Consider the following 27,853-nt stretch of genomic DNA (forward strand, 5'->3'; position numbering starts at 1 on the left):
TTTCTCAGTAAGACTTGTGCAAAAATGTAAAAATACCTCAAAATATACTCTGAAGTTTCCATAATGAAAGAGCCTACATTGGGGGATGGTGGGGCAAGCCTATTTCTCTGCGGGCTTCATATACATATCATACAAATCACAGAGAACTCTATCCGTCAGCCATCAAAATACCTGTATCCCGTGGTAAGAGGAACACCAGATTTTTTCCAGTAGATGTGGGGCTTTGGATTGCCGCCAACCTGACATTCAAACACAATGCTCCCACCTTCCACCAGTTTCTGGACCACCGGTTTTGTAATGAAGAAAGGGGCGGCAGGTTCTCCGGGCCCTGCTTGCTCCTCTGTGATGCTAGTATCCGTCATCACCACATCTCTGGACTCTACCAAGCTGGAAAGAGAATTCCCTTCATATTAGCTTTTGCGGTTGCAATTTGCCACTACCAAAGGGACCGAAAAAAATCAAAACTGTTCTAGAATGTTTTACCGTTTCTCTTCTGTGGTCAATTTCTCAGTCACGGTTGTTTCCTTTTCAAACTCTTCTGATGCTAGAAGACAGAAATTTCTCATTTAAGTCTCTCATTGAGTCCGTTTTGTTAGTGACCTCTGCTTAGTGTGACAGCCTAGTTGACCCCCTAAGGGGCCCCCAGTTCCCAAAGGGGCCACCAATATGAGGCATGTAGAAACCTTGCTGAGGAAAGGGTCGGCTGAGGGCGATGGTGCGAACGGAAGGCAGTGGGGGTGTGGTCACCAACCTTGCACAGCTAGATAGCAGGATGTGCTGACCGTCCCAGCCTCGTTTACGGCACTGCAGGTAAATCGCCCGCTGTCTTCCGCAAAGGCTTCGCGAATCATAAGACGGGCAATTCCACTCTGGAAGGTTATCTGGAAATCAATGGAACTTTCTATTTGGTAGTCTTCTCTGTACCATGTCACTTTTGGGGATGGGTATCCAGAGATGTGGCACTCCAAGGTGACAGATTCACCTTCTATAACAGTCACATTTTTTAAGCCCTGAAGAGAGAAGAAAAAGGAAACACTGATAAGGTGTGCATAGTCATTAATCATCTCTATGAGTTATGACAAGCAGAGGGGTTTGAACTTGCACATTCTCATGGCCATAAAATGTTTTTTTTTTTTTAAAGGTAAAAGACTCTAGAAATATTAGTAAAGAGACTCCCTTGGAAATTGAATACTCCTAACTTGGAATAAATGTCAGGTGTTTCCAAGTTCGTAAGGCAGAACTGTATTAACACCATATTATGGGGCAACTCTGTACCCTCTGTTATCCTCACACATTTAAACCCTAACAGAACTGGAAGGCTCAGCAGCAAAGCCTGCCACTTCAACAAAGCTTTTCCCACTACTCCCAATCAGAAGTACTCTATCTTTCCTCTGCTGAGGGGCTTTTCACCTTCTACATTATGCTTGTCACCTTTTGTATGTATGCTTTTCTCTGATACAAGGGCTAAGATATCAAAGAAGGCTGGATTGGTCTTTATATCTCCATAACTCTCCTAATAAAGCCTTATACATCATAGAAACCCATTAAGTCTGTTGACTATGTGATTGACAGTTGCCACACGGAATTCCCCTTTTTCTTGCCAAATAGTGTATTGTCTTAAAATTAGCATTTGTGAACTCACTAAGGTCGTTTTGAGAAGCTGACCTTTGCATATATTAAAATTATCTGACCAGCTACGCATCAACTTCGTTACTCACCGAGATCAAGGTTGGTGGAGTAACCGGGATTTCAACGGGTGCAGGTACCCTTGCCGTTTCTGTCACCTACAAATTTTACAAAGGACGTTACAAAATGCCCATGGAATAGGGGGCAAACTCATCAACTCTTAGCACATGCAAAACTACAAAAATAATTTGAGGAAAAGGAGCTCTGACGCACACCAGACTCAAAAGAATTAAGTTTGAACTTAATTCAAGGACGCCTGGCTGAGTACTCCGGTGGCACAAACTGGCCGTGCGCCTGGCCCCGCTCGATAGGAGTGGCTCAAGAAACAGCGTGCGATCCAGGGACTGACCTTGGTTTCATGCTCGTGTAGGACTTTGAAGCTTTCTTCACGGACTGTGCCACCAGTGATGCTCACCCCTACCTCCTTCTTCACTTCAATGCCAGCTCGACTCTTGTAAGTGTCTGGCGTGTCGGTGAAGGGGAACTGAGGTGAGGGGGTGGGTTCTGCTCTCACTCTAGCCTCAGCAGGCTTCACAGTGGGTGCCTTCACCGACTTGGTGATCTTCTGAGCAGAAGACGTGGCTGACAATTCTTTCTGTAATGTGGCGATAGCGCTACCGGCTATCGATGCCTAAAGAGAAACGGAGCAATCTGGGTCATGATTCAGAAGCACACCGCCACTGTCACTCATTCAGCGGGGGGTCTGAGTCTATGTTCTGTATGGTCTGTTTTTTAATGCTCTCGTTATCACTCTAATGATTAACGAAAAGTCACTTAGAGATAAGCCACTTATAAAGCTCATCGGCATTCCTGCCAGTCTGTAAAATACATTTGAAAATATCTTTCTTTTTTTTTTTTTAAAGATTTTATTTATTTATTTGACAGAGAGAGACACAGTGACAGAGGGAACACAAGCAGGAGGAGTGGGAGAGGGAGAAGCAGGCCTCCTGCAGAGCAGGGAGCCCGATGCAGGGCTCGATCCCAGGACCCTGGGATCATGACCTGAGCCGAAGGCAGACGCTTAACAACTGAGCCACCCAGGCGCCCTTGAAAATATCTTTCTTAAAGAGTTGTATTTAGAGCTCCTTATTTTATGCTCTTGTCATAAAGGGATGGAGGGTCTTCTAAAGCTCAGTCATGAATTTTCACTTAACCATCCTAAAAATACTACAGTGGGAAATTCAAAATCAGGAAATTATTAAAATATTTGGTAAATTCCTAAGAACTACTTTAAAATAGCATTGTAAAGTTTCAGCCTCAAATCTGGGTGGAAGGTGAAAATGGAGACATTCAGAAAAATATTTTGAAGGCTTTCTCACTCTTTTTATTCTGTCACTGTCTATGGTCTTTTGATTTCAATAGTAATTTGAGGCTATTCCAAATACAGGTATTAAATGCACTTTACAATTCTTTGGAGGCACTCGAGATTTGCATTCCACATCTTAGGTGTGTATAAGAAGAAGAACAGTGACTGATACAAAGGGTTACTACGTGCTGCCAACTTGCTGATGTTTTTTTATATGTACTAACTTGCCCCTGATGTCGGAGCTAAGACACAAATCCAAGGGTGTGTGATTCCACCATCCAACCCAACTACCACACATACTACCTCTCTGCATCTTGTTATATTGAGTATAGGAACGTATGATTTTTCAATATCTGACTTTATTATTGATATACATTCATAGCCTGAAGTGTTTCATAGCATAAGGAAAACTAAACTGTGTGATAACCATCTTTTTACAAAATGTGAAACAGAGAGAAGCCTGTATGGATTTGTGTCCTCTCTGAGGCGTACAATAACCCCCTCTGCTGCCGGACGCTTAGCCTGCTCAGCAAGTTTCGGAAGCCAGGCTTCAGGGGCTTCGGAGTCTACCATGACCGTAAACAGACATCACCACACTGACCTACACCAAAGACTCTGTGTAAGTCATGCATTAGGTACTTATCGCCTTCTAGCCAGACATTTCTTCATCGTGCTCTGTAACTTCTTACCTCATATCCATGTTCTGTCTTAGGGACAGAAATTTTTGAAACAGTAAAGTGAGGGCTTGCTGTGCGGGGGCGTTTATCCACATGGACTAATCTTTCAGTTGTTAGATCTGTAGTTTTCTTGATCTGCAATGAAATGAGACTCAGTGATACCATGATCCACCAGATGAGCAGAGTAGTTAAGCTCGCTTTCCCATGGGTAGGGTGAAGATCCAGCAGGTACAGACCCACCTGTGATGAAATGTGCATTCCCATTTGATCAGTAGTTGTGATATGAGTCTCAGAAGGAGCCTGGATCACCCTAGGCTTGACTGCTTTAGGGACAACGTGGGGTTCCGAGGCTGGACGCTGGGGATGCTCAGCTACCTTTGTGGCGGAAACGTGCTCCTTATAGTCATACTCCATAGTGGTCTGCTGAGCATAGGATTCTTCAAGGGGCCTGGGCTCCCTGGGCTCTCGGACGCGGGCCTGGTCTACAGCAGCAACGACTGTTGCTACAGCTTCTGCCTTTTTCCCAACGTCCACCTGGAGACAAGGTTTCCAGAATTAATATCAGTAACGTCAAACTCAAGCCGGGACCGCTCCTCCAAGGACAGTCACTGAGAACAGACAAATGCCTAAAGGTGTGATAGGTAGATGGTACCCGTGTTATACGGCTCTGTTAATGCCTCCAGGAATGTGGCTCACAGACGCATTTAGGAACTTACTATCTCATTGATTATTATAATATAATGGAGAGCTAGTTAGATACATTCTATATATACCTGCTTAATTAGACACACACGCACACCGCATGGGACAACACAGAACCTCTATAAAACAGGAAGGAGATTTCGAGTTTTTCTAGGATTCTGCCTGAGGCAGGTAATTAACACTTGGGAAATCAGGACTCTGGGGCTGGTTACCTTCATTGATTATTTTTATTATTCTGTCAATCATTTAGTCTAATATTGCTGCAATGACAGCAATGATAAAAAATGCACTCAAACCCCTCCTGGACCCATCGGGAAAAATCAGCTGCTACAGAGTTGTACAGTTGCATGCAAATCTGAGATAATGTGAGAGCTCATGAAACAAGAGTGAGCATATTAATTTTCTTATGATTCCCTAGGGATAAGAATTTTTAATCTATTAGAAAATATCTTTCTTAAAAAACGTGAATGAAGAGATTCTGATTAAAATGAAAGTGTTAATCATATTTGGATTCAAGAGAACCTTTCGCAGTGAAGTTCAATTTACTTTCATTATTACTGGGAGGTAAAGCGAAGAAAAAAACAGAAATGTTGTTTTCTCATTTCCATGAATCTGATTAACATAAATGAAAACACAGTCTGCAAAGGTGTTTCTTTTTTAAAGAAAGCAAACTAGCTGATGTGGCTTACAAATTACGAGTCTATGCGATACTTGGAAATAGCATATCAGTGTCCGTCAGTGCTCTTTAAAAATAATGCTGGAATATTTTATTAATGTCCAGTTTTCTTTTCTGCTGCTGTGAATGAAATCTAGATCACATCTGAAAGGTCTTCAAGGATGCTACCCATATATCTGTTAAAATTGGTCTCAGAATCATTTAAGATACAAATAAGGGCTTTTTTCTGAGATGACATTAGGCCTTTAGTGATCATGGGCTTCATTCAGTGCTTCTTTCCAGTAAGCCACAAACAATCTGATCTTCCGTGAAGGATTGTGAATGCCGATTTCACTTTACCATTGCGTCATAGGAGAGACTGTAAAATATACGTGAGGTTTAGGTGACTTAAGTTTGTTCATCTGTTCTTTTTTAAAATATATAGGCCATTAGTTGATTTGAATTTTACAGATATTTTAAAATGTTACCTATCTTTGACAGATAACACAAATATATATATTTAACATCTATTATACATATTTAATGTAGGCCAAAGATTCAAATGAGATATGATGTAAATGCAATCATTCTACAAGCAAAGTAATATGTATTAAGTATACATACACTTTTAATATATATGTAAAGGCTGATATACCATTCTCTCTCTCTACATATAAATATGTTTATATATATGTGTGTGTGTGTATACTTAACATATATTACACTTTGCTTGCAGAGTGATTACATTATATCTCATTTGAATCTTTCAACCGCAGTCTGTGAGATAATCAGGTTTTATTTATTTTAACGAGAAAACTTAGGCTCAAAGAAATTATTTGCCAACTGACATGTACAAATATACATTATTTAAAACTTATGCAAAGAAAAAAAATCTTAATTATGGGTAGGATATTTCAAATTGGAGAAGCATCTACGTATTTTTTCCTGAGTTATTATATATCGAGTTCATAGACATATGCTGTTTGGTGGACAACCACAGGTGTGTCCTCTTTGCTGGTACCATTTTGCTTCCTTAGTGGACTCACATCTCTCATAGTTTTTGAATCTAGATCAACAGGAAGAAGAACTGGAGCAGGAGACCCCAATTCAGACCAGTTAAATGCTGAAAATTAATTTAGGAGATGCAAAGAAAAGTGTTATTTAATCTGGCTTTTCACAGCGAGAAACGTTAACTGTTGCACCTGCAGAGCTGAATGGGGTCTGATCGTCCCTAATGCTTGGTGATCGCTTCAGCAATTACATGGAACACTAGAGCACAACGACTCAGGCGAGATGAAAAGTTATGGCTGCTGCTGATGAAATGGGATGAAGCAGTGCTTTTCACCTCCACAGCATCAGTTTTCATCTCCTTGTGGAAAAGATAGATCTCTTCTTGCTTAATAGCAAATCCTTCTCTAGTCCTTGGCAGTGTGGCTGGTTCAGTAGATTTTGCAGTGGTAACTACTACTTTGGGTATAGATATTTTCTCAGATTCCATTCTCAGCTAATTTTTTTTTAAAGATTTTATTTATTTATTTGACAGAGAGATAGAGAGAGAGCACAAGTAGGCAGAGAGGCAGGCAGAGGGAGAGGGAGAAGCAGACTCTCCACTGAGCAGGGAGCCCGACGTGGGGCTCGATCCCAGGACCCTGGGATCATGACCTGAGCCGAAAGCAGCCGCTTAACCGACTGAGCCACCCAGGCACCCCGCTAATTTTTAACAACAAAAATAAGACAGTCAAATTGATGTGATTCAGAACAAACAAGAGCAATTTAAATATAATCACTGATGAAGTATGTTACATATTGGAATTGCTGTCACCAGCGAGATTTCTGAAAGGCTGATGTGCCTTCAATATCAGACTTGGGTAAAGGTTTAGAAAGTTGATCTTAAATCATGCCTTAGGGGAAAAAACCCAAAGATGTAGAGATAGAAAACAACATTGAGAGAAATACAGACAGGATTCAGCCATGACACTAAAGAAATTTAGTTGATAATTTCCAAATACTATATTGACAATAAGGAATAAAATTAGGTAAATAGCTTATTTGGGGTAAATGACAGAGTCATGGTAAGTTGGTTAATTCATGGAGATTTCATAACTACAAATAGATGCTACAAATAAACTTCTTCGTGGCTTATGTGTATTTTGGTTGAGTGATTCCTTCTCTAGATTTTAATACTGCATCTTGTTTAGCTTTAGCAGGAGTTAGTATGGTGGGCACTATAATTTTCTCATCTGGTATTTATATTTACAGAAAGGACAAAAGATAAACTTTCACTTGAAAAAATTATGGGTATCTTCCTGAAATAAGTCCATACTTTACAATGTAAGATAGTGAATTTATGACCCCTCAAAACATACATCTTCACGACAGTAAGATTCATCATTTACTTGTACTTTTTTCTTTAATGTTCATGAAATATCTTAAAATCAACCTGCATGCAATTTCAGTCACCAACTTCCAGAGAACTTCTAGATGTTAATAATAAAAAATGGAAAATAATAGTGAAGAGATCAGTGGAGAGGGAATATGTAGTAATATTAACAATGATAATTTGGTTTTTTAGTTTCCAATCATTTAATCATCTAAAAAATAAATTAGGTTAATAGTGTCTCATACATAAGAAATTCTGAGATTGGGATTAATGGATTATAAAAGAGGGATTGCACACTTGGAATAGCGAGCATCACCTTTTCATGAGTAACTTGGATTTGTTCTTGTCTAGTAGCCATTCCTTCTCTAGTTTTCAGTACTGTTTCTTGTTCTTGGGCTTTAGCAGTAGCAACTGCTATTGTAGACAAGGCAGTTTTCTCAGCTTCCTTTCTCATCTGATTGTTACAGTAAAATCAAAGTTGAAATTGCACAGGGCTTTAGACACACATGGTATGAACACCCCCCGCCCCTGCGCCTAGTGGGGATGCAGGATGAAGTTATTCAGGGTTAACTACACAGAAGAAGTTACTTGACAATGTTTGCATATACTGACTGGGAATCACAAAACTTAGAAATGTTAACTAAAAAAACAAAATCACCAGATGATCCCATATATTGTTTTTTAAAAATCAGGCTAAAAATGCTCATCTTCATGCAAAGAATAATGGGGGGATAAAATGAATTACACATGTTACAGATGGATGAAAATCAAATGTGCAGATAAAATTAATGGTAAGCGGTCACACAGTCACCATTTTACTTTTAGTCTGGGATTCAAAAAGGAAAATACAGACTAATAATTCATAGCACATCATAGTTAATGGTTTGCTAGAAATTAGTTTAAAGATGAACTTTTCCCATCTCAAAGATGTGTATTCACCTTTTCCTGAGTTATTTGAATTTGTTCTTTTTTGGTAGTGATGCTTTCTTTAGTTCTTGATACTAAATCTTGTTCTTTGACTTTGGGTGTGGCAACTATGACCTTAGGTACCACTGTTTTCCTAGTTTCTTTCATTATCTGGTCATATGATAAAAAGAAAGGTGAGAAAATGGTCATTAAATTTCATACAGCCTCTAATAAAAGAAACTTAAGTCAAATCCGAGAAAGGAAGCAAATTTCTTCCTGTTCACGGACACTTCCATCACACTTAAACCTATCATATGTTGCCTGGATCATCCGTACTGTTTCATTGCTAACAGTATCAAAGTAAGTGCAGTCGGAAAGGAAAAAATGTGATCAGCAATAAAAGAATAAAGGATGCATTTCTGGTTCTCAACATTCTTCTTCTTATAATCCACGGGAAATCCCAGTACAGCCATAATTAACACATACTTTTGCATTTTATCAAGTGACTTGAAAACTGGAAGATATTAAAGTGAACTATAGGGTCACGTTAGTAACAATCCAAAGAAAGTTTGAAAGTTAGGAATGAAAAGTGGCAGTGAAAGCTGGAGAGGTGGCATAGGGTTTGTGAGAGATTTTGAGGGAGTTTTCTATTCGAGTTATAAAAAGACGAGGTGAAAAAGTGATGAGTAAGACCCGTGATGAACACGTAGGCAGCTTGCAAATGACATGACGAAGAGTGAATTGCACACCGGCAGGGAGTCATCACCTTTTCCTGAGTTATGTGCCTCTGATCATGGTGTGTGGCCATTTCTTCTTGAGCTCCCCGGATTGTTCCTGGCTTTGTGGACTCTGCAGTGGCAGCTACCACCACAGATGCAGCGGTGGTCAGAGCTGTCTGTCTTATCTGATTTTCAGAGTAAAGTAAAGGTTTGAGGTTCAAAAGAAATGGCGAGATACCCTTGCAACATCCAGAAGAATACAAAATGTTTAGTGGTAAGAGAGAAAGTACCACCAGTTTCCATTTTAAGGGCCAACACTTAATGTTTAAAACACAGACTTTCGTTTTCCTGAGGAATAGGCTTCATTTCTGCCCACTTGCTCCTTCGCAAATTGCCCTAGAAACTGAAAAGGTCTCATCTTCGAGACATGCTGACACATGAGGTCCCAGTGAGCAGCCACCGGCGAGTGGCTGGAAAATGGTCAGGCTGAACTTGCCAGTAACTGGTATTGCAATGGCAACAGGGAGCTCTACGCCCTTGATCATGCCGAGTAGGGGATGTGGGCATTCAAAGTCTCTCCCTCCCTCTAAGGAGAGGGAAATGCATTCAGTAGCCTGTGGCCAGCCTTCAAAGAGAATAGGGTGTTCTCAGCCAGGCCTTTTAAAAAATAGCTCTGGGATCAGCAAAGAACAGGCGATCAAGATTGGTGAGGGCAGGCACCCTCCTGAACAGGAAAGAGTTAAAAATAGATGCTTCTGTCCTGACACCTTAAGGCTGGATGTCACACACGGAAGAGAAGTGGATTTTGGTGACACTGAGGTTGTTTGCACGTGGCTCCGCGGCACAAAAGTAGCAAACACTTCTAGGTCCCTGTCTGTCAATCACGAATTAGGACATTTTCTTGAAGAAGGACCAGTGTTTCCTGATGTCCAGCACTTCCTCACTTTCCCTTGATATTTACTTGGAGTGTTCACGGCTGGCATGCGCACGTGTGCGTGCACAGATAGGTCTTACAACCGAAGTGACTGAGGGCTGAGGCTATGCGTGAGAAAACTCTATGGGGGTAATTTGATTGGGGTGATATCTGTCTTCCATTTAAATATGCTCTAGAAATGTCATAGATGTGCTCCCAAATGGTTCTCATAGATAATCTCCCCAAAACTGATGAATTGAGTGAAAGTTGTGCAATGAAAACAGAATCTCCATCATGAAAGAGTTTCAGAGAAACAACAAAAAGAAAATACATACAAAAGACTCCTTCATTTAGAGGTTTTGGTAATAGGGTACACAGCTGACCAGAATGTGTTATGTGTCAACGAACTACAACATATTCACAAAATCCGACTTACCGTTTCTTGAGTTACTTGTTTTTGTTCTTGTTTTGTAGTAATTTGTCCAGTAACTCTAGTTTCTTGCTCTTCGGCTTTGGTTGTGGAAATTATTACTTTTGGTACAAATGCTTTTTCAGTTTCTTTTCTTACCTGAAATCAATGATAAAAACAAACTCTTATTGTCTCCTGATCTCTAATGGAAGTGACATAATGTTTATTAAATATAAACAATATACCAAACAAACTTCTTTCTTTCTTTGAAGAAAGAAGTAAAATCCTCTTTTTCTGGAGATATCACTAAATCTTCTCATTTTCCTTAATAGGACCATGCTCTTTCTCTGTCTAAACCATAATTTATGTTGCTCAGGGAAAAAAAAAAGTTGGGTTCAATACCATTTAATTGAATTGGAGAATTGCCATCTTCTTTGAAAAGACTTCCAATTTTCATAAATGGATATATGGGCAATACTATTCTGTGCTACTTTTGTCATCTAAAGGTGATCTTAGAGAATCAGATATTAGAATGGAAGGCCTTAGAAGTAATTTGTCTGACCCTTTAATTTTATATACGAGAAATCAAGTATGGACAATTTACAATCTACATTTATATGAAATTTTTGCTTTGGAAATTTTCCTAATTATGATTGCTTGGAATATCCAGACTTACTTTTCTAAAATTGAGACATTATGGGGAGAAAAGTTTTGTACACATCCCAGGCAAAATGTTTTCCAAATCCCTAACCCTCTGAAGGAGGCTGGTTTGATCTGGATGCCTAAGGTATGTGGAGGGGGGAAGGGGAAGAGGAAGGGAAGTTTTCCCCATTTGCCTCTTTCCTCTTTGCCAATCTCAGACACCACCCCTGACATTCTGGATCTCAGGGTTTAAAAAGACTTGAAAGTTCATCTTCTCAAACCCCCCAGCTGACAACTGGCTCCCCTGGCCAAAAGCCCTACCAAATGGCCTTAATCTAATTTGTCCCTGAAAGCCTCCAATCATGACTGTCCTTTTCACTTTTTTTTGGTCATTTGACCTACAAAACCCATGCTGTCCATTCCACTTCAAATCCATATTCCAAGGTTCTCCTAGGAGGTCAAGAAGCAGTTGCCAAGCTATTTTTCAAAGCAATGTGTGCTTAGTGTCCTTCTCTGTTCCTTCCTCAACATCTACTCTTCCTGGTTTGCCCTCACTCTAGTCACATATTTAGTTAGCGCACCTCCAGAGCAACAGAGATGGAACCCCTTGATGGTGTTCAAAGAAGTCCCTTTTGTCTACACAAGCAAAACATTTGAGGACTCGAAGGGACCTTGGAATCTGGTACCCAGGGATAAACAGATACAAGGGGATTTTAATAGTGTGATAAAAACTATGTTGCCCAAGAAACAAAACCCTTCACGGTATACATTATTATGTGTGCTGACACAGGGAACGACAACAATAATTTCACATCAAAAGCCATTTTTTTTCACCTTTTCATGAGTTACGTGCACCTGCTCTTGTTTTGTTGTAATTACTTCTCTGGTTCTTGATTTTAATTCTTGTTCCTTGGCTTTATCGGCGGCCACTACTACCTTAGTTACAGCCGTCTTCTTCTCTGCCTCTTTTTTAATCTGAATTTCAGAGGGGAAAGGAAGGAAATAGTTTCATGCGCCTTATATAGAAGTTCCAATAATAAATCAGGATACAGACAGAAACATCACCCAAGCGAGGATAAGGGGGAAAGCTGGAGTGATTTTAAACTATAAAAGAAATCTATTCAAATATGAGGTGGGAAATTATCCTGGATTTATAACACTTTTCAGCTGTGAATCAAATGTCACATTTGTTTTGAGGAAAGTAAAAGCAAAGGTCTTTGGGGGAAGCTTGGAGAAAGGTAACGTCCGCCCTGCAATAATGGTCCTCCCCCCCCCCCCCCCCCCCAGCTCTTGGAGCAACTGAGCTCTGGACTGACTGGTCTGGAACCACAGCAATGGATGCACATGCACGTTCCTCATTTAGCTGGCTTTCCTGGCCACCCTTTGCCTGTCTCGACCCAGGACCATGTTGATACTTGAATTCCTTCTCTGACCTCCTGTACCAAATTTTGGTAGTTCACTCTTGTCTGTCTACCTGCCTGACATGGACCAGGAACTTTAGGTACTTATATCTTCAACACCCTTGGTATCTCAGGCCATCTTTTGCTCAGAGGGTCCTAGAAGTCTGGGCCACACTGGGCTCGGCGCTGCGCTCCACGTGCCTGGAGCGCTGGTTTGCCACGGGGTCTCTGCATGCCCAGCTCGCTCTGGCCAGCTGCGTGCCTACCTGTTCTTGAGCAGGTTGGATGTGCACAGCAGTCGTGGTTGTCCTCTGAGCAGTCTGCTCTACAGCTCCGATGACTGGTTCTCGCACTCTGGCCATATCAACAGCAGCAACAACGGTAGCAACAGCGGCACTTTTGTCAGTTTCTTGTCTTGCCTGGATCGGAAATGACCAAGGCCATTTTCAAAATGACATGCCCAGCAGACAATACGAAAGTTCAATGGAAATGAGCTGCCTCTTATCATATGGTTTCACTTACTTGTGGAACATAAGGAAAAGCAGGGAGGACATTAGGAAAAGGAAGGAAAAAATGAAGGGGAGGACATTGGAGGGGGAGATGAACCATGAGAGACTATGGACTCTGAGAAACAAACTGAGGGTTCTAGAGGGGAGGGCGGTGGGGGGATGGGTTAGCCCGATGATGGGTATTAAAGAGGGCACGTTCTGCATGGAGCACTGGGTGTTATACGCTAACAATGAATCATGGAACACTACATCAAAAACTAATGCTCTACTGTACGGTGACTAACATAACATAATAAAATAAATATTTAAAAAAAAGGAAATGAGCTGCCTCCAGTAAAACGTACGTGGGATAAGTGTGTCATTGCCAAGAGGAGAGGGCATGTATTGTTAAAACCTGTCTTTTCTGAAAACCTCACAGAATAGAGCCTTTATCCCAATTAAAAGTGATTTTCCAGGGATGCCCGGGTGGCTCAGTCATTAAACCTTCGGCTCAGGTCATGATCCCAGGATTCTGGGATCGAGCCCCGCATCGGGCTCTCTGCTCGACGGGAAGCCTGCTTCTCCCTCTCCCACGCCCCCTGCTTGTGTTCCCTCTCTCGCTGCGTCTCTCTCTCTGTCAAATAAATAAATAAAATCTTTTAAAAAAATGACTTTCCAAAGCATGAGCCAAATTTGACCTTCAGTTTGTTATGTTGGTCTGTTCATATGCAATTCCCCTCCAAGCCACACGAGACGGAGTTTCATGGCAGGGTGCTGGCTGGAGACACCAGCGGGGAAAGGAAGACAAAGCAGGACCGCCCTGCCCGGACCTACCTCGGCGGCCCCAGCAGCCACAGCCCCCGCCGCGAAGGCAGCACCGGCCGACTCGCTGGCGGCGGCGCCCGCTCCTCCGCTGACGGTCACTTGCTCCTGGATCCCGTATCGACCTTCCCATCTCTCCTCTGTCCTGATCTGGGTGGCGCTCGTCACCGTGGTTTCTCTCATCTCAGCCTCAGATGAGGCCACATAGCCCTCTTGCTTCCAAGGAGGAGGCACTTCGGGGCCGGCGGCCACGCCAGGGGTCTGGGTCTTCCGGGCGAGTAATGGAGACCTAACGGATCTGATGGGGGACGTGGAGATCCTCCCCGCTGGAGACACGGATCTGAAAACCAGACGGCAGAGGTCAGGAACGGCAAGACCCAGAACTCCTCTCCGGGTCACAGGATCTGAATAATGGAAGGAAAATCTGGAAGCGCTTAAGGCAGAGTTTTTTCAAAATGTGTGCCCCAATAACCTATTCAGAGGCAAATAATGTACTTGATTGAAAGTAATTTGTTTTAAATCTTGGTAAGCCTTAATCTTATCTGCTGTAACTCGGTAAGAGAATCAGACTGAATTCTAAGCTAAAGAATGTTGTGCCCTGGCCCACCTTCTCACCATTTAAAAAAGTCAAGACAGCAGAAGGTCTTCAAATACAGCAAAAGAAAGGACATGGCGACTACAGTAATCAGAACTCTAAATTTCTCTGTTCTCCCAATGGGGGAGGGTATATCAGGTGTCGAACAAGGAAAAGTTTCTGTAACCAAAATGCTTGTGCAATTCTGGGCTCAAGAAGTCTGGCCTCTTTTCTTTCCCTATAGACTTCTCGCAGCTTTCACCTATGCCCACAGGCCTTGCGAACCTCCAGGCTAGGAGGAAGCGTTCTTGGCACTCTTCTTGCAGAGCTTTTTTGGGTATGGGCTGTGCAATGGTCAAAGTGTTGCGAACTGCTCTTTTTAATTTTCTCTGTGTTTACCCTCACTCTCAATGTGTTGTACTCTGGACTTCTTTTAATATCCATATAGTTACTATGGTAACTGGCTATTTGGAAATCCAAGGGTTCCACGGTTTTTCTATTAAATTGCTAAAGTGCTTCTTCTAAAATAATTCTCATTGCTTTTTGTGTATATCCCAAGTGCAATAGCATCATTTGAAGAATCTAAGTGCTAACTCCTGACATTTATGGCCAAAAAAGACAGTCCCTGATCTACACCAATAATTCTAGGCGTTGGCCAACTATTTTAAGATAACAATTTTCATAATTTAATTTTTGATCGATTCTTAATCAACTTTTCCCTCTAGATGGCAGTATTGCCTCATCATTGAATATAACTACTGCCTACAGGAAAATATTTATAAATATACTCTGGCATTAACTTACACTGATCATAAATGAAACGACTCTTCTAATTAAGGTTCAAGGCACCGTTGGTACCTGCTCTAAATGACAGAGTAACTTAATAGTACACGACAATATTAACCAGTTCCATGTTTAGTCCTTTTCTTGAAGAACAGTTTTTTGGTGAAAATCAATTTACATTTTATTCATGAAGTCCTAATCAAGTAAAGGGAAATCTAGGGGAACATGTCTCTATTTTAAAAGTGACTGCCTTAGAAATATAACAAAGACATCTAACACTGTTCTAAATGTAGGGTCTAAACCAACTGAAGAAAAGCAAAGTGACATGTACTTCCAAGTTTCAACCTGTGCCTCATTCTTGCTCTTCATCATAAAGTGAGTTTATTTCAAAAAGAGTTAAAGACATGATTAGCATGACATGAGTGATTAGCAGCAGGCTGCAGGTAAGTCCATAACTGTGAAAAATCAATGTAATTTGAGTCATTATAGGAAAGTGCTTATTTTTGCTCTTACAATAAAACATAATCACTGGGTCACAGCTAGATACACGTACCTTATTCAACAAAATATGTTTGCCTTACTCTACGACAAAAATCAAGATTAAACCATTAGACATTTTAGGAAGTAGTCTATCTTGGATAGCCATTATTTTCTCTATAAATTGCTATTTTTATTTCTTACTTTAAAGCAAATTTCGGGACTAAGTAACGGGGAGTGTTATTAATGAACTGCCAGAGCTGCTAAAGACAGTCAAAATGCTCCACGGAATCAGGGAGGCTCTGTAATTTTAAATGACCCTTAGGCTTGGATTAAAAATACAGTGAGGTTGTTATCTCCCCCAGAAATCACATTTGGCCTGTCTTGTGATTTCATGGTGTGCAAACTTGGAGCTAGCCTGGGACAGAACACTTTATTTATTTGATAGCTAGACATGTTTTTAAAACTGAGCTTTTGGTTCAAGTCTTCCTTCATATTAGTGTTTGCAAGTACCTTTAATTTTCATAGTGGCCAGTATAATAAAAATTGGAAAATATCTAGCATTTTTCATATATTTATTGGACATCTGCATCGCCTCTTGTGTGAAATGCTTGTCTTCTGTTCATTTTTTTCCATTTGTGTTGTTTATTTTTTCCTTTAAAAATTAATTTGTGGAAGCTTTTTAATATATTTGCTACTTAGTTCTTTGTCATAACTGTTGCAACCCTTCCCCCCTAGATCTACTGTTTGCACTTTGCTTCTTTGTGGGTTCTTATTGAGCATCAACGTATACAGTCGTGTACATTATGCAAGGTTTTGAGGCTTCTACCATTCATATTGTAGCCATTGTATATTTGATATAATACTTTCAAGGCAGAAACAATGAAATATCTTGAGGAAGAGACACTTCTAAAATATTTTCACAAATGCACTGTTTGGTTTAGCAATGACCTAATTTTTGCCATACATACGTTTTTATTTTAATATAGTTGAATCTCCAAATCTATTTTTAAAAGCTCTCCCTCACAAATGTTTTCCCAAATAGTTTCATATTTTTTTTTAGTTTTTATTTTTTAATTTAGCTTTTCTAGTCAGGCTGAGATTTATTTTGTAAATGGTGTGAGGGAGAGGTTTATATTTGTTTTCTTCCAAAAAGATAGCTAATTGGGCCAGCATTCTTTATCAAGTAAAATATCCTTTCTCCCACTGAACTGAAAAGTCACTTTGATTAAAAATGGAATCTACTGGATACTTGAATTTATTTCTAGACACTCTGTTCTGCTTCTCTGGTGTATTTTCTATTCACTTACCAATACCACAGTGTTTTGATTTCAGTAACTTAAGTAAATTTGAATATTTTTTAGGTCAACTATCTGCTTATTATTCTCCTTTTAAAATTTTTCTTGGCAGGGGAGCTCTCTCTACACTAAAACAATGGTATAAATTGATCAAGAAACATTTTCTTGTTTACCCCAAATTTTGGACATTTTTTCAGTTCATCATATTAAAAACCTAAGCAGGTTAAGCCAAGTTCCAAAGTTTCAAATTTGTTATGGATAATCTACACTTGTTTATAGAATTTCTGAGCCCTGATGATACATGCTTACTTTCTGAAATACCTCCATATTAACTAAGCATAGAAACCCATCGTATTTTCTATGGAAAATGACACAAGCAAATGCAAAATATTTAGAAGGTTTTACTTCTTATCAGAAAATAACTATACAAATGTTCTTATGCTCCATATACAAAGTACCTTCAACTAATTATCTCACTGAATCCTCACAACACTCCTTGAGATCATTCTTATTGTGATTTTCTTTAATGTGCAAATGGTATGACTAAGACCCTAAGCAAATTATTTAACCTCTAGCTCCACTCACCTATCTATAAAATTAGGAATGATAATTCTTAGAGGTTGCTGTGAATATTTAAGGAGATAATATACATACAATGCCAATCAAATGTCTGATAGAGAGAAAGTGGCCAATATATAATAGCAACTATTTCATTGTTACAATTATTTCCCTAAGTCACACTGTTAGCAAATGGTCAGGCTGATGGAACATAGGGCTTCCAACCCTACATTCTGTGCTCTTTTTATTTCACGGCTTTCTCTTGGCTTTTAACGTAGATGTTTGTTAAATGGAATACAAATAGGAATTCAGAAGTAGAGTTTATAAAGTCGTCCAATTTACCTGTGGACAGTGAAGATTTGTGACAGTGAGGATTCAGGACCTTTCGGCTTACCTCCTTTCTCACATGCTACATTTTTTATTGCTTCCTTCTATTTCTCTTCCTTCTTTGTCTTCTTATTTCTCATCTTATTGGATGAAACCTAATTCAAAAATGCACAATGACTTGCTCTACTTTAAAAGGCTTTACCTGACGGGAGACGGGGTTGGTGCCCGCACATGTCTGACCGGGGAAGGGGAGTGTCTTATCGGCGACGGGGACTGCTGTCGAGGCAACTGCGCTTTGGCAGCAATGGACGGTGGTGTGGGAGACCTGGACTTGGGCTTCGGAGGTATCCTGGGAGGTGTTTTATGGGGCAGCTGTTGCCCAGCGGCACCATCTATGACCATTTCAACTGTTGCAATTGATCTGGCATCAAAGTGGGCTTCAATCTTCTGTAAAAGATGAAAACAAAGCCCATGTTCAGGGGGAACGGTTGGCGAAGCAACGATCTGAAAGATCTGAAAACCAACAGTATAGAAAAATACCTTTTCAATTCGGGTTTGTCTTGTTTCTGAAATCTGAGCAGTCGAAACAATTGTCTTTGTCTTTTTAGCGGGTACTACTTCTTCACCTGTGGGAAGGGAAAGACAGCTATTCAGGAGGAGGCAGGGTGACCCATTTCTAAAGAGATGATGCTAATTCTGACTACAGAGTCAAGAAAATTTTCTAGTTGTCTCAATGGAGGAAAATGCAGGAAGTTTTGGATTTTGTATGAATATAAATTAGGTTTTAAAATAGAATATGTTCGTTATTAGGTAAGAATTTACTTAGAACCATTTTTTTTTAAATCCATTATTGGTCAATAATTTGAAAACAGATGACTTAATTGAAATACTTTCTAGTTTCTACTGGGCTTAGTAAGCACAGAGTGTGTCAGTGATTCTGAGCTCCTGCTTGGAATCTCAGAGACTTTTCTTTTCATGGGTGTTGAAAAGCCAGCTTCGGTTTCAGCTCGCAGCATCCCTGAGGCCTCCGAGGGGAGGTGGGAGGACCTCCGGCCCCACTTCGGCCTCCATCAGTAAGTCCTCTCTCCTTCTCCCAATTTCTCCACCTCCAGCACATACCTTGAACCAGCAATTCGGCAGTTGAAGTAGCTCTTCCAACGCTATTGGTGGCATTTACTGAATACGTCCCGGAGTCTTCGGGGTATGCTTCTGCAATCAGTAAGCTGTAGAGGTCGCCTTCTTGTGAAATTTGAAAATCAAGGGAGCTCTGGATTTCCGCTCCATCCCGATAGAACTTCACCACAGGTGTAGGGATTCCGGTCACTCTCACTTGGAGTCGTACTTGGCTTCCTTGTCTCACGGTCATGCTCTGCAGTCGTTGAACAAAGTTGGGTGGCGCTGTCTCTGCTGCAGGGGGAAGCGAGCAAAATCAGGACCGCCAGCCAGGGTACTCCCGACAGGTTATTTTTAAACAATCACAGCTCCATTTCCAAAACGAGGCAGTGACTCCCTGAACCAAACACCCTTGACTGTCCTTGAGCCCAGTTCATGCATAGCATAGCAAGAAAGGAGCCAGAAGATGGCAGAAGGTAATCCTGCCACCATATTTTATTTTTATTTGCTGTTTTTGTTTAGGAGCTGTAAGCCACCACTCTTTCTTCCTTCCTTTCTCTTCCATCCTTCCTTTTTTTTTTTTTTTTTTTTAAGAAAAAACCTCCATATTGTTGTAACATTTTTAGAGAATCTTTCGGACACTTCCTCCCAGCCTCACATCTAGCACTATCTTAACCTGTTAAAGTAATTTTGCATATTTCAGTAAATTGCATTAAAATGAATTCTGATGGTTGGTTTGATAATTGTACCTGTGACTTACAGAATCACTAACTCTTAATTTGATGTCAAAAATCCTAAATTGTCTCCAAATTGATCAGTATTCAAATAACCCAAATATTTACTTGCATTTAAATGTTATTCCAAATAGTGACATGATTTAATGTTAGTCATGCTACAGAAAGGGGATTTTTTTGGTCCATTATGTTGAAAGAAATTTTTTAGAAATGTGAAGAGAGAATGGGATCGATTTTAACATGTTTTTGAGTAATAAACAACCTGTCACCCCTGTGCACTTTTCATTTCTGAATTTTCTGGATGTACGTTAAAGTTCACACATGATGTTCCCTGATGCATCCATAACAGCCCTATACTTGAAGAGTGTTGGTGGTATAGTGTATTGGCTAATCACATATAACATTATGTAGCTCGTTACACAGATGCTGTTTGCCATGTGTAAAGTACTACACAATGTTCTATGGATTAACATCTTACCAGGAAGTGAAGGATGGAGAGAAATGACAGGGGCAAAGAAGACTGGTGGTAACTTTTCTGAGGAAACTGTGTCACGCATCTGCCTTTTTCTGTGTATGTCCACGGTATAATAGTTTTAGATATGGAAGGTAAGTAAAGAATTATTGAATTTTATAGATAAGAGCAGTGTTTCTTAAATGGGCAGTCTTTGGAGCACTTGCTTCAGAATCATCTAGAAGCTTGTTACCGTGTAAATTCCTGGTGATGCACCTGTTTCCTTAGTAGACTTATAAACAAGGCTCCAAGCCTTTCCACTTGCTCAGAAACATGGTTTGTAATATTCCCTTAATATACTTTTGAGGGTTTAATATGTGTATAGAGGAAACATTCTCAGCCAATTTTGTGCTGGATTTTGAGAGGAGAATTAAATTTTACTCTGCTATCAATTCAGCCTCCAGTAGGTCCCTCTCTAGATCTTAGCTGCATCTACTTGTTCCTCAGTAGCTCTTCCTGGACCTCCTTCCCCATGGACTGGAGATGCCCTGGGGGTGGGGCAGAGGACAGGCAGGTCCCCTCCAGCCTACCTGTCACAAGAAGCTCAGCAGTACTAGTCGCTTGTCCAGATCCATTGGTGGCTCTCAGGGAGTATCGTCCACTGTTGGCTTTAGTCACGGCGGGGATCATCAGTCTAGCGCGGCCATCGCTAAAGGAGATCTGCACGCCGGGTAGAGTGGAAGTGGAAATTGCCTGGCCATCCCTAAACCAGCTCACCTCAGGAACTGGAAAACCTGGAGCACAAACACAATTCATCTTTATGTTGGAATGGGGCCCTGCAACGTCCTCCGCTCTGTCCCGCCATGTTCACTGCCTTGTCCTAACCCCAGGGTCCGCTTGCAGATAATTAGGGAGGTCTGTGGGTTCGTGTAGAGGTCAACACCTTCATTTAATAGGAAAGGAAAGAGGCCAAAAGAGGCTCAGTGTTTTTTCCCAAGGTCCCTCAGCTAGCGGTGCACACAGAAGACTAGAATTTCTATCTCTTGCCCTCCTGTCCCGGGTTCTCCCAGATACAATTTAATAGACATCATTAAAATCATGAAGGGGATTTATAAAAGCGTAAAGCCAAGGAAACTGAAATAAAAAGTGACTGTTGTCCTCTTCAGAAACAAGTAAAGAACAAAAGCAGCAAAGGATCTAAAAGGGCTGCCTAGCAAGCCCAAGAGGACAAACCCATCTGTGTCCCTCCTCTGTGGTTGCAAGGACACTGTCTCCTTGAACTCTCCTGCCTTTCAAATGTGTAATCAGTAAAACAAAGTGCAGAGAGAGAAGTGGGTTCTCGTAGAAGAAGACACAAAGCCAAACCTAGTCTTATAGAACAACACGGACTCCTGGAGTTGCAGGTAGAAAAGCTGAATGCTCTTCAGTCGCCATAAATTGTGGAGCTAAGAACTACGTGTACGTGGTTTGATAATTTAAGTATATTAAAATTCTGTACATTGAGAAGGCATGAAGCAAATTCAGAGCAGGGTTTATTTTATATTAAAATGGAGGAAGTGAAGAGAACCAAGAGAACATTTATTTTCTTGTCCTTATATTAATCAATTTCCCACCACGGCCAAGTGAGTAGTTTATTTGACTAATTCATGAATGTCAAATATTTTCAGGGGTGTTTTCTTAATAATTTATTAGCACATAGTGTGACGGAACAAGAAGCTACGAAGAAGCAAGCTTGCACTACTCCACAAATGGGCAAAATTCCCACTGAAGCCAATTGTGTTCTGCACAATTCAAAAGTTACTGAGCTTTACAAGATATATAATCGTATTATTGGAAAGTCAGAGTATATCATGTGTGAGAAGAATGGAATTGGTCTCTATATGTATATACAATCAGTAATGAAGACTGATTATGTGATCTTTGTGCAATGTAAACGTCTTATCCAATTAGGAATAAGATTGGCACATAAAATAGAAAATGAAAGGAGAAAGGAAGAGATCTTATTTTATATCTTTATTAGAAGTCAAAAAATTAAAAAAAAAAAAAGGGACAGTAGACCATGGAGGTGTAAACTTGATTTTCAATTAACCCATGCCATTTTATATGACCAGTTAGGATACTACAGAGACAATACTGATTAAATAATTTTCAAGATTATTTATAATATAGTTTGTAGATGACCCCCATTTTTTCCAGAAGATGGTAAGTCCTAGAAATCATGCATTTTTTGGAACTCTAAACTGAGTTATGAAGAAGAAAAAGAAGGGGAAAAACCCTAACTTTGTTTTAAATAAAATTCAGAGGTCAATCTTTGTTTCTCTTTGGTGGCATGTATTATTTTTTGTTGTCATTTCCAAAGATTGGCAAATCTTAATTCACTAGAATCACTTAATAAAGATTGAAAATACAAGAATAAGATCATTAGGAGTTAGCTCAACACTGAAAGTTTTCTGCTTCTTAGAATAGTCCACGGTATTGTTATTTCCCACTCTCGGGCACCTGGAGTGGGCCCCAGCCTCCTTGCCCCGCAGCTCCACGGCCCGCCCCTACTGGGCTTCGGTTCCTGGCTTCCAGTCTGGCTCTGCAGCTGAACCCAAATATAGAATGACCAAATTTGGTCGTACTTAGCTGCTGGATTCTGACAGCAATTTTAATCCAATGCTAATTATTTGCTTCGTGGAATTATAAATATGAATAAAACATTTCCAAGCCATTATATTGTCAGATTTTGTCAGTACTCTGTGGACGGTATACCCTTATGATGGCCCTTCCATCCAGCTGGACCAATTTTACAAAGTGAAAGCCGGGCTTAAACTTGGTGTCGAGTCCTACAGCTAAGTTCACAGACGGGGGCGGGGAGGAGGCGAGGCGCAGGCAAGTGCGCACGCGTGAGCTTACCACTAATGTGAGCCTCAAAGGTTGCGGTACTACCCTCCAGTACCACAACGCTTTGTAACGGCTGCGTAAACGTCGGTGCTTGAGTTGTCATCTTTTCAGGCACTCTGAAAAGGAAGAGAAAAGACGTTAGAAGGTCCCAGCCAAGGGCCACTCGAGCTACTCTGGAGATGGCGGAGACACACATTTTCCAAACAGATTGCTCCTGAGATCATCTGTGGGCCCTAGAGGGATGGGTCGGGCTTCTCCTTCGTGGTTTCAATTTGAACACGGGACTCTGCATTGATTTGGAGCCTAATAGAGTAGCAAGTCTAAAGAGAAATGGAAAAAAAAAAAAAAAAAAAAAGGAAAGCAGAGCAAGGAATGCCCTCTAGTGGTCAAAGAGGGAAATTCCGTTTTACCAAGGATGGGACACCTAAGTGAGAGATGGGAAGAGGAAAACTGGAATAAGTGGGAGTAGAGAAGCACCATAAAAGAAGTGTGGAAAGAACAGAATGGATCTGTGCATCGGTTCAATGGCTGAGAGATAATTGTTAAAAAAATTTCCTTCCTCCCAGTATTTTTCATTCCCTCACTATATTTTTAAGGCTGGCGTAGATTTGGGTCTTACTAGTATTGCTTTAAGTAATCCAGGCGGCTGCTTAAAATAGTCACCAAAACTAAAAATTTGAGCTTTTCAATTTCTTTCCTTACTTGGAAAGTTCTGGCAAGTCTTACTGACTATGCAAACCTTTCATAGACAGCTTACAGTGCTTTCTATTTCTAATATTTCTTCATATTGTAACTGCTCAATAAATGGTGCTGTTGAAGTCAGTAGTCAGGAAAATTTAAACTTACATGAATTGGCCAACTTTTGTTACAGAGCTGAAAGAAAACTACTGACTTGAGTACTTAGTAAGGAACAAGGTCCAAATCTGACAGAGAGAACACTGCTGTAAAATGTAAAAAAGTTAAAAGCCTCGTGCTTTCTCAATGCAAATATTCCAAATCAAAGAAAGGAATGTGAAATTTGCAGTTAAGTCCTTTTAAGTGGAAGAAAGTCCTTTGTCCGTCAGTTCCAGAGAGATGATGTGAAGAATTTTCTGATGCACAAACACATTATTCAACGCAACTACTCCACTATTCTGATATAAAAAGCAGATTCTCAATTGTCAGATACTTCAATACTGCTTTTCACAAAATTCTCTGTTCACTAAAAATTTATGGAATGGTAATTTTTCTAGTAATAATTCTGTGCCTTATTGTAACTTTTTACTTCGTTAAAAAGAAAATGAAACCAGGATTCCAAGACAATAAAATGTATATTTGGAAAGTTCAAATAATATCCAAAAGTTTTTGTGAATCTTTTGTCAAGAACTCCATATAGCATATTACATGTAAGACAAATAACTTTTTATGCCTCACTTTCCCTGTTTACAATCTAGTGCATCTTCTAAAAATAGCTATATTCTTTTGCACCATTTAGGTATTATATACCAATGCATTTATAGGCATTTATGATGAGTAATCTAAATCCAGGAAGATGGGAAGTCAAAGGGCATTTAGATATTAAAAGTCTCTAAAATATTATTTCTTGCCCTTAACACCAACATTTAGCTCATATCATATCATTTGATTATGAATTAAAATACATGAGATACTGGGTATTTTATAAAACAATTATAATGTAGCTTTTCCCCCAAATTTCTAAATCTGTCACAATTAACTGTCTAAATTGGTCATTTATTCCTAGTGGATAGGTCCATTTTGTTGCTTTAGCACTTGCTCTTGAACGGCCTTTGTGTAATTAGGGCTGAAGGTATGCATCTAAAATGTCATGCTCCCAAAATAAACTCTCCACTGTTGACTGACAGCGGGCAAGTGTTCTGTCACTGTCCCGCAACTGATCCCTCAGCAGTCGATTCCCTTAAAAAGTCATCAGGGTGTAGCTGATACCACATGCATTTTATCAGAGCTATTCTTGGTGCGTCTCACTTTTTCACTGAGTAACATAACCTTGAACATTCTCAGCAGACAAAAAGAGTCTAGGACAGAAGCAAACATTTCTATCACCATTTCCGACCTCGGCTTCAACACTTTTAAGACCATGGGGTGGGTTCACACAATTGGAATCACTGCCTGGGCTGATTCGCCAAAGCACTGAACTTTTTAAAGAAAACTGAACGAGCAGATTTAAATAATGGATCGGTAACACCAACGAGTAGTTAGACAAACACCCCTACATAGGCAGGTCGCCTACGCCGGAATACGAAGTTCTAACTGGGAACTAGAAATCCCATAAGGAAGGGACTCTACTATTAAAAAAAAAAAGTAAAGATGCCGCTCACCTGATTTCTCAAGAGTGCCCAAAAAGGGTGGGACGAAGCCCCAGGTTGCTTCCGAAACGACGTCCTATCTGGAGCTGGTTTTTTCGACCATCTCCGACATGAATCGGTGAGCCTCTACACTTAAAAACAAAACTACACAGTCCGAGACTGTGTAGTTTTGCTTTTCTATGCAATCCCTACACCCGAGGCGAGGCTGGGAATGCACGACTGCTCAAGAGCCAGGGCTGGGCTCTGCCTTTTTATTTGCCCGATCTGCTGACAGCCCCACATCCCCGGCTGATTGGCTGCCTCAGGAAAGCATGATGGGAGACGGATCTGTCTGGTGGTGTCACACACCACCTGTTCTTCTCATTGGCAGGGCTAAATTTAGCACCTCGAAAGAGGCTTTACCAAGGAAATAGAACTGTCTTTAAAGAATAACTGTATGGAGGCTCAGAGAAGAGCATTTGTTGCCCATTGTTAGCCTCTGCAGACACTGATCTGAGGAGGTTTTGCGAAGGTAGAAGGTATTTGTGGGCAGTTTTATGAAATAGCCTTTCACCTGAGGGCCCTCCTGCCCTGGGACTCAGGCTCCATTCCCCTTCCCTTCCCCCATACAACTGACCAAATGCACCTGTCAATCATGACTGCAGATGAGGGCATTTATCTCAGGCATCAGACTTCACCTTCTTTGAAGAATGAGTGCCTCTAAACTTCAGCATCGAGAGAGCTCCTCTATACTATCTGCGTTCTCCAGAGTCCTCTTGTACTTTAGGGAGAATTAAGGCAACGTTAATGAGCTAAGTGTTTATTCAGCCCTGGAAGAAATAATGGTGAAAGACAAAAGCTGAACTCTGTTTAGATTTAGTCTGTGCGGTATAATGATTTCACTTTTTTCAGATTTCATTTCTTTCTGGCATTCATATTGACAAATGTGCATGCACGGTTTCTTAACAAGTAACCAACTCTTAACGTTTAAATCATCCATAGGGTTCTTTTTCCAGACACATGAAGGCTGCTTTACTTATCTCTGGAGTTCGCTGTTATTAATGGGAAGTGGTTAGGAGATGATATAGTTGCTATTTTAAGACTGAATTTAATTTCAAGCAGGAGATATTTCAAATACAAAAGAGCATACCAAAAGATCTTTCTAATGGTTCAGCCGAGAGATTTGTAAGACTTCACTAAGAGGGAAGAAAATTGTCTTGGTGATACTGGGAAGAGACTTTTCTTAATAAAATGGACTAAAATTTTAAAACTTAAGGTCAATTTATTTGTATCTATAATAAAAAATGTTCCGGGTTGTGGGAGAACTTGGCCATGCATCAGGCTTTTTCACTTCTTGAATATTTCATATTTTATAATTACTTATGTAGTGATTAATTTATTAACATTGAACAGAGCTAAACTCTCCTGGACGACTGATGTAGCACAATTCTATAGACCAGATGACACCGTGTATTTACTTAAACATCGTCTCCTTTACTTAAGTGGTGATGTCTGTATTGGTGGCATCATTTTCCCCTCTATTGACTCTATCTTCTGTGATCCTGTTCGATTGACTTATTCAGAAACAACTAGTTTCGTGTCAGATGTCTTAAAAAATATTTCCATTTAGCGACTTCTGTTACAGGCAAGCTGCCAGTCGTAAGGCAAAGTAAGACTAGAAATGTGTGATCTTTCTGATTTGGGGTGTTCACCAATTGGCTATCTATTTACAATGTGTTTGTACTTGTGTGTATGTGCATGTGTGTGCGTGTGTGTGTGTGTGGTGTGTGTCATGTATGTATATTTTTAGATTCATTTGACCTAATGTGAAGCATGTTGATGTCTTGTTATGTTTGTTGGAACCAAAGTCAAAGTACTTTATTTCTTATGGGAACTAGAGAGAATGAGTGGGTAGAACCTTGAAGCTTGTGTCTTCTAGTGCAAGCTGGTGCAACACAGGAAGCTCGAGAGCCGGGAAGATGGACCATATATTATAAAAATAAGGTCAAGTGTCTGCCTCCAAAGCTGCTTGTCTTTTCATTGTTCTTGAACATTTCTAGACTTGTCAGTATTATCAAGATCCTTGCCTTTTTTTTTTTTTAAAGATTTTATTTATTTATTTTTGTGAGAGAGAGAGAAAGAACACAAGAGGTGGGGAGAGGCAGAGGGAGAAGCAGACTCCCCACTGAGCAGGGAGCCCAATGTGGGGCTCGATCCCAGGACCCTGGGATCATGACCTGAGCCAAAGATAGACGTTTAACTGACTGAGCCACCCAGGTGCCCAGATCCTTGCCTTTTGACATTTACATCCTTATATGACAGTCAGAGTTAAGAAAGACAGGAAAAAAGAAAAAGGAAGGAAAGCGGGAAGGAAGAAATAAAGAAGGACTATTAGTAAATAACACACTACTCTAGAAAGAAGCCATATTATTGGATTAGTGAATAGTAGTGATATCATGGTAAGCATCAGCTTTAAAATTAAGTATGCCATAGTTGGAATATAGTAAGCTAGCCCAGTGGAAACCAAATACTACTCTGATTTGGTTTGCTGATGCAGTAAGATCTTAATTTACCACCCTAACAGTGGGGCAGAGTCCCATAGATAATCCAAAACAGCTGATAATTCAAATATAATGCCTACTTA

At 40.3% G+C, this 27,853-nt stretch overlaps 1 protein-coding gene across 1 annotated transcript in view; it reads right to left on the reverse strand.

Moving 5' to 3' along the window:
• The window catches only part of TTN (titin), a 274,297-nt gene extending 248,908 nt beyond the window's left edge, over positions 1-25,389 (reverse strand). Inside the window, 20 exon segments of the mRNA XM_078071037.1 lie at positions 172-387; positions 484-544; positions 752-1,010; positions 1,719-1,784; positions 2,036-2,317; positions 3,682-3,804; positions 3,910-4,203; positions 7,723-7,860; positions 8,346-8,483; positions 9,079-9,216; positions 10,381-10,512; positions 11,830-11,970; positions 12,662-12,814; positions 13,718-14,045; positions 17,925-18,169; positions 18,263-18,348; positions 18,842-19,129; positions 20,611-20,814; positions 22,919-23,022; positions 25,243-25,389. Of these exon segments, the coding sequence (XP_077927163.1) occupies positions 172-387; positions 484-544; positions 752-1,010; positions 1,719-1,784; positions 2,036-2,317; positions 3,682-3,804; positions 3,910-4,203; positions 7,723-7,860; positions 8,346-8,483; positions 9,079-9,216; positions 10,381-10,512; positions 11,830-11,970; positions 12,662-12,814; positions 13,718-14,045; positions 17,925-18,169; positions 18,263-18,348; positions 18,842-19,129; positions 20,611-20,814; positions 22,919-23,009 (3,383 nt within the window). The 5' untranslated portion in view covers positions 23,010-23,022; positions 25,243-25,389.
• Between the last annotated feature and the right edge of the window lie 2,464 nt (positions 25,390-27,853).

Source organism: Halichoerus grypus, chromosome 4 (genome assembly GCF_964656455.1).
Source record: "Halichoerus grypus chromosome 4, mHalGry1.hap1.1, whole genome shotgun sequence".
In the NCBI taxonomy this organism is placed as follows: Eukaryota; Metazoa; Chordata; class Mammalia; order Carnivora; family Phocidae; genus Halichoerus; species Halichoerus grypus.